The 7,414-nt window shown below is 36.6% G+C and overlaps 1 protein-coding gene across 2 annotated transcripts in view; it reads right to left on the bottom strand.

Moving 5' to 3' along the window:
• zdhhc5a (zDHHC palmitoyltransferase 5a) overlaps positions 1 to 6,844 on the bottom strand; it is a 25,956-nt gene extending 19,112 nt beyond the window's left edge. For both annotated transcript variants that reach the window (XR_013824007.1, XM_079898411.1), the window contains exons 1-2: positions 5,909 to 6,844; positions 279 to 400 (exon numbers count right to left, since the gene is read on the bottom strand). Coding sequence is in view for 1 of the 2 variants with exons in the window: in XM_079898411.1 (XP_079754537.1) it covers positions 279 to 400; positions 5,909 to 6,063 (277 nt within the window). In the remaining variant the exon portion in view is untranslated. The remainder of the gene's footprint in view (positions 1 to 278; positions 401 to 5,908) is intronic.
• Between the last annotated feature and the right edge of the window lie 570 nt (positions 6,845 to 7,414).

Raw genomic sequence — 7,414 nt, 5'->3', positions numbered from 1 at the left:
ATTTCATTTATAGTTTTAGTTACTAACACTGCTTTAAGATTGCTTTAGCTGAAGTTTAGTACACCAAGGTCAGTTCAATAAATAATAATAAAAAAAACAGAATTTAAAAGAGCAGATTTATTAATAAGGGAAAAATATACACCAATTCAGTTCAATTCCTGTATTTTCTACTCTCAAACAGGTTTGTTTTTCCAATAAGGCAGTCACTAAGCCCACATACTACAACAGCTGTAATACTTAAGCACACAGACACATCATATCGAAGATTGTTTCACTACCTCTGGGGAAGATGCCAGGATCCATAAAGGTGGCCATACAGAAGTTGGCCAGAACAAAGAGAAACATAATGCCATTGTATATGGGCACAGCAACAGAAAACTGCTCTGAAAGCCAAGGGCACCTGAAAGAAAGAAAGGTATTAATGGGACACAGGATGACACAAATCACACACATCATATTTGCTTCTATGAAGGCCCGTACGGATCAACTACGATCCCTATGCTTGACATCGCACATCCTGCAATGTGACTATCGTAGATGCGCACATCGCATTATTGATGCTTATACGATATATTGTGCAGGCCTATCATCAACCTAATAATTCTGCTCGTTCTCAGGCTGTAGAAAATTGTTACAGTGACAATGACAGGATTTCACGAGTAGCCTGTAAACAGTGTTTCATGTGTTAAATGACAGAAACGGACATTACCTACATTAAAGAACAGCTCTTTAGTGCTCGTTTAACCTTTTCATTGACATTAAAGTGAAATTACTTAACCGAAATATAGGAGCCTGATAAAAATGCTAGCCTAATTTAAAAGAAAAAATGTTAGACGGACTTAGGTTTTTGCATCTGAAGTCTTCATATTGTAACTTTTTTTCTTAATAACAAACTTAATAATTTAAGGACTGTTTCAGTAGCATGTTTTACTACTATACAAGCGATATAGACAAATGCAGATAACAACAACATTTCACAAAGTTACCACCACAAAACCTGCAATGTAGGAAGACAAAAAAGGGAGAAGAGAGAAATGAAAGAAAAAAAATAGAGGAAGGTGGTACTTCATAATAGATGTTGGCCTATTTTCATTGCCTTTCGATGTTTAATCTGAGGGGTTGGTGAGAAAAGAGGGATCAGAAGGGGCAAATGACAAGAATGAACAGACGTGACACAGCATCTGACTTAAGCCCCCCGTATTTACTCTTGTGTGCCAACTGTAAGGACTGGTTATTTTTGGCATGATGACTATGTTTCTGTTGTATTCACAGGTCATGACTTAAAAAATCCAGGGCACAAGACGTCAAAAGGAAGTTAATGTGATTTCTCAACTTCAACAAGAGAAAACAGCTCTTACTGTGCTTTAAATGCTGATGCTGAATAAACATACGGACCTCATCATTTGTGCGCACAAGCAATTCGGTGCAACATTAAGGAGCTTATCATGCAAGATTTACATAAACATCAATCTCATGTCCATTTCAGTGTCACTAGGTCAATCTATTAAGTCCTAGCAGAATACTTTAGAGAGGGTTTTGCTGTAAATAAAAACTACATAGGTCCTGTGTATGCCTGCTCTTGTATTTTCTTGTAACTTTGTATACTAAATTGTTAGTCACATTGGTAGGAACGTGACTCCTAAAACCAGAAATGCTATACTAGATTTGTCAACTATGTGCTTTCCAAATGTAAAAATCATGAGTAGAAAAAAATCTTTAATGTTGCCTCATCTAAGACATGAACTAGGAAGTTAAAACTCCTAAAATATAGATTATTAAGCAAAAAAGCCTTTTAACACAGTACAGCCGAGGTAAAATGTGATATTCTAAGCTGTATGAAAAATCCTTCTGACATTCAAGACAGCCCGCTGTATTAAACATTAACATATTCTGAACTGAGGATATTATTAGAAGCGCATTCCTTAGAATCAGGCCGTCAACAATAATAATAATAAAAAAGACTAAATGAGCCACATCTGAGAATGTACCACATCTCAGTATTAAAATAACTGGAGTAATGCTAAAAAGTGACAGCAGTGACATTCACTATACTGCTACTACACTTCTACCTTGCAGCTACATCATCATCAGACAAGATTGTGCCATTTTCTAATGTAAATTTATGGCACTTCAGTTTGGGTAGATTTAGATTTTTTTTTTTTACAGAAACTAACCAGTATAACCTAATGTTTCTGTTGGTTATAGCAGTGATAAAAGATACCCAGAAAGGAATATACAAGGTATTTAGTATTTCATGTTATCAAAAGAAACAACTTTTCAACATCACAATATCTTTATATAACAATTTATTCACTCAGTTTGTCCGTTGTTGCTCATTTGACCACTTATGGGACAGGCGTAATAGTTTATAGTTATAGTTAGTTAGTTCATAGCGGCATTTGCACTCGGTTCTTATCAAAAGGATATTAAATACTTGAAACAAAATTGTCAATATTGATGTTTTCTCTCTATTTCGCCAATGAAAATAGTTCTGAAAAAAGCAGAACTGTTGCGCTTCTCCGAGCATGAAAATTTGGTTCATTTAGTAGATTTGAATTATGAATTAATACAATACCGCATGCATCGTGATACTACTTGGTATCAAGAAAAAAATAATCTGGTAGTATCTTAAGATGTGTTTATGGTATGGTGTCGACCCTAGTTTACACATAACACATGAACTAAGATTATTTCCACTGTACTACTTTTCCATTGTTTTTTTTTTATGTGCTAGACAGATGTCTTTAACCGCTGCATTAGCATCTTTTTCGGCTCAAAGAACACCTACATTTGTTCAAACTTAATGTTACCTCATTTTAGGGCAGGGTGATAAATCGATTTTATTGATTAGCTTCAATGTGTAGTTTAGGTCGATTTGTTTGAATGAAAATCGGTTTTCTCTTTAACATCGCCACACATCCATTTTCTCACGCAGAGAAAAATCGCGAAGCAAAGAGGACACTGACACTGACAGACAAGACAGAGAAGGTTACTATTGATATAAAACAAATTCTCAGCTCTCAGATTCTGTCAATTTAATTACGAAATTCAAACAATAAACACCGCTTTGGCGCTTGTAAATGTGACGTGACAGATTGCTGACAGAGTTCAAGCAGCGATCATCTGTTACTTCTTACTACTAGTTAATAGTAAATAAACACGAATGATCAATAGGTAATTTGAAAGATACAGTTCAGCTTACCGAAATGTAATAAAATCGATCGATCAGTGTTTTTCAACCGTGGAAAGAGGTCCATAAAACAGCTGGAGAACAATGTCACGTAACATTACATTTACCGCAGGAAAGCCATTTAATGACCATAGCACGTTAGTTGGACTTTAAAAAAATTGCTTTAGAGAGGAGTATTTTGCTTAATATGATAACTATATAACATATTTATTATATTTTTACCTATATCATTAAAATATTATAACGTTGTTATTATAAAAAACACATTTAATTTGTATATTTAATAAGATGTTATTTTTAACCTTTAAAGGGGGGGTGAAATGCTATTTCATGCATACTGAGTTTTTTACACTGGTAAAGAGTTGGATTCCCATGCTAAACATGGACAAAGTTTCAAAAACTAAGTTGTACGTTTGAAGGAGTATTTTTGTTCCAAAAATACTCCTTCCGGTTTGTCACAAGTTTCGGAAAGTTTTTTTTCGAGTATGGCTCTGTCTTACGTAAGATAGAGCGGAATTTCCTTATATGGGTCCTAAGGGCATTTCTCCGGTAAGATCGCGGCCGCGCGCGCACTCGTAGACCAGAGCAAGAGAGTGAAAGCAGTTCGCCATCAAAGCGCCCTGCCCGGCTTTTGGGAAGTCAATGTCACCAAAGAAGTGTGTTTTTGGTTGCCAGGGCAAGACAACCCTGCACAGATTCCCAAAGAACCCAGCGTTAAGGAACCCGTGGATGGAGTTTGTTTTCTTGAGCATAAACGGAGTTGTGTAAGACTGTTGTTCCCTGCATTTCGACGATGATTGTTTTATAAACAAAGCCCAGATCTACGGATTTGCAGATCGTCTAATGCTTAAGGATCGAGCAGTCACAATGATAAAGTTTCGCGGTCGTGCGTTGGAACGGTGAGTAAAACTGTTGAACAAATGTCTCTGTGTGTTGTTAGCTAGGCGGGTAAGCACATCTTTAGCTTCGCCCACACGGCCCGCCCCCAGCCGCTCGTTTTTTTCCGGAAAGACTCGGTACAGTCGATCTTTCAATTAAAAATATAATAAAACAAAAGACTTTTTGGAGATATGAAGGATGCAATATTACTCTATAGGTACTCAAGATTAACAGGAGATTGAGTGAAAATGAGCATTTCACCCCCCCTTTAATAATAATACCAGCTGACAGGTGAGATCTTTGTTTTTGGAGAACAATTAACATAACACATTAACGTATCAACTGTACCTAATATTTATCGAAAGGATACCAATTCAAACCAAGGTCCATGCACAGCCTGGTAGGTGCAGGTAGATAGCAGGAACGGCTCTTGTTGGGCTTTTGATGACGATAACTATGTATATATTTGATGATGATAATTATGTATATATTGTGTTGATTTATTTGAGGAGGTGAACTACATTTTCTTAACTGGGTATTTATGGGAATGTGTTGATATTGGCATTTAAATATTATGACTTTAAGAACAACTGATCATGTGACTCAAGGTACTTAAGAGACACCTGAGAGCTCAGACCATAACTGAGCGAACCTGAGGACGCTATATGCGAAATGCGTTGTTCACTTTGAATAAAATAAAAGAGTAAAGTCAACAGTGTGCGGTAGAGTGGTCTTATTTTTGTCATTTATCCAAAGGAATCGATATTGAATCAAGATCAGAATCAAATCACAAGAAATGAACGAAATTGTGAAATTTGTGTCAAGCAATAATAAAAAAACAGTAGCATACCAGTCATTGTACCATGTAAACATTGTGTTGTCACTAAAGTTAATAAAATTCTGTTTAGTTACCAAATGTTTTGACAATCACAATACACTTCTTATGATGCAAGTTTTTTTTTATACACATTTTTTTTTTTAGGTCATATCGCCCAGCCCTACCTCATTTAAGTTTTGATTCAGGTCACGTCACAGACATAGGCTACTCGTACAGTAACGCATATGCAAATTCACAATACCAAGCATTTACAAAATTGACAAGAATTTACAGATTGCACATAATTATTATTTCACTCTCAAAGAGGTTGTACTATCCCTGAAATGAATAATGTAAAAAAAAAAATACCACAATACCATGGTTACAGTTAGAATTACTACATTAAATCTATGGTGAATGTTGGTGATTTGAGGACTGGAAAGCCTTCTATAACTTCATAATTGGCAGAAAGTTTCTCCTGGTTTCCACATCAGTGCTGCTAGATCTGATATGGTTTATAACAGTTCTGCTCTGAATTTGAATGCTTCTCACTGGACCTCCCAGCGTTGTGTAATAACTTTATCGGGTGATCAAAGATCGGCCCGCGAGTACCTGTTTGTGAGCTCGCGCTGTGCTGTCTATTATTGCTCCGAACGCGGTTTCGTTCTGCTTTTGTTTTCTTTGCTGATTGAGGTTTCATATATACATATATACATATGCAACAGAAATAGCAGCTCTTATTAGTTGTGCAAGATTTAGTTGCACCGACTGGAAAAAAGGTCACAAAATGCAACCAATTGGTCACAGTCAGGAGCCCTGAAAATGTAAGAATATCTTAGTTAACTGCTCCAGTGAAAATCATTCAAGGTAAAAAAAAAATTGGTACTTCTGAGCGGGTTCTATGCAAACACATGCCATTATTCACTCCATTGTGCAGAAACACTGTTATTCACCAGTACGTGTTGACTCATCCATCAAAAATGATTGCAGCAATCAATGTTAGTAAATGTGTGTGTACTCACGTGAAGCAGAAGAAGAGTGTGGTTGATCCAACCAAGAAGGCCGTTGCCGCAGAGACCGGCACGTAGCGACTAGGCCGGAGAGGCCTGGATGGAACGGTGGGCTGGGGTGGGGAAGTGGGTCCAGACACACCCCCACTCATGCTGCTGCTCGGCATCACCCAGGGGGCAGGATGGCAGCACGCCCCGGAAAATTATCCGTTTGGGAGTGTGTTTGTGTTGTTGAGACAGCACAAATGCAAAGAAAGACTAAGGGAGAAGTCGTTGTCCTTTTAGCATTATAAAAAAAGGCCACAAGATGAGCATTGTTTTAACAGTAAAAAAAAAAAAAAAAAAAAAAAAAAAAGAAATAATTTGGAAAAAGTTAAAAATGATTAAAAAATATATATTTAAAAAAAGTTGTAAACTGAAGAAATTTTGGGTTTCAGCAAATTCTTGAATTAAATTTTCTGATGTTTGGACGCTTATAAATTATTAAATGTATAAAGCCAATTACTGAACAAAATTTGCTCAAAACTTCTATACTTTGTCAAGTCTAAATATTACTATTTTGGTCATGTAAAATAATTATTGAAAAAGCAAACTTAAAAGGCTTAGGAAAAAAAAATCTATAAAATGCCAAGAAAAATGACTGGAATATGGGAATTGCTTTTTTTTTTTTTTTTTTTTTACTCCTCAAACGTCTAACCACTTCCACAGCCTAAATCTTCAGTGATGCTTAAAAATGTAACCAAAATTTTGAAAATGGTTTACCTTATGAGAAAAATTTGGTGGTACTGTATGAAATAAGAGGTAGAGGAGAGTAATGTTTATGAAGTTTTCTTTTTTTGATGCTAACAAATATTTTAAATATATATTATTTGAGTTTGATGTTTTGATAAGCAGCCCTGTAGTCAGTTTAAGGATTTCAAAAGTTGCCAAATTGTTTTCTTCTGCTGTGAATGGGAGATGAATAGATCACCAAAATATACATAAAAAAAATGAAAAGGCGAGAGACAAAGAAAGGTCCTGGAGGATTTTTCTCAGTTTTGGGGTAGTTCAGTTTTGAAGGGAGCAACGACAATGAAGGAATCAGACGGCAGTCACAACCGTTAACAGTTTCCCCCCACCGTCCACACTATCAGAAAATATAAAAATGTCTCTCCTTCATTTCAACCAATGTGTGCTACACTGCACCTTAAGAAATGGAGCCTCGTGTGTGTCTCTCCTGTGTCGAAGCATTGCTGATCCACAGGGTAGTTATAAAGAACAGGCCAGTATCTTCACTAGTAAACAGGCTTACACCTGCATGGCTGATTAGATCAAACTCTCGCTCTTTGAAGAATGGTCCGGCAAAAACACCTCTCTTGATGGAGCTTGCGCAGAGACAAAAACAGGTGAGAAGAGCAGCACTTTGCTCGCACACACCTCAAATCTCCAGGGAATTGATCCAGGTCAGTAGAGAAATTCTGAAATGAAAACGTTGGAGCGCGGAGGAATCCCAGGATGTACAGGTGCTTATGTGGGGAT

The sequence above is a fragment of the Squalius cephalus genome (assembly GCF_949319135.1).
Source record: "Squalius cephalus genome assembly, chromosome: 2".
NCBI classification, from domain to species: domain Eukaryota; kingdom Metazoa; phylum Chordata; class Actinopteri; order Cypriniformes; family Leuciscidae; genus Squalius; species Squalius cephalus.
This window is presented reverse-complemented; position numbering and strand designations above follow the sequence as displayed.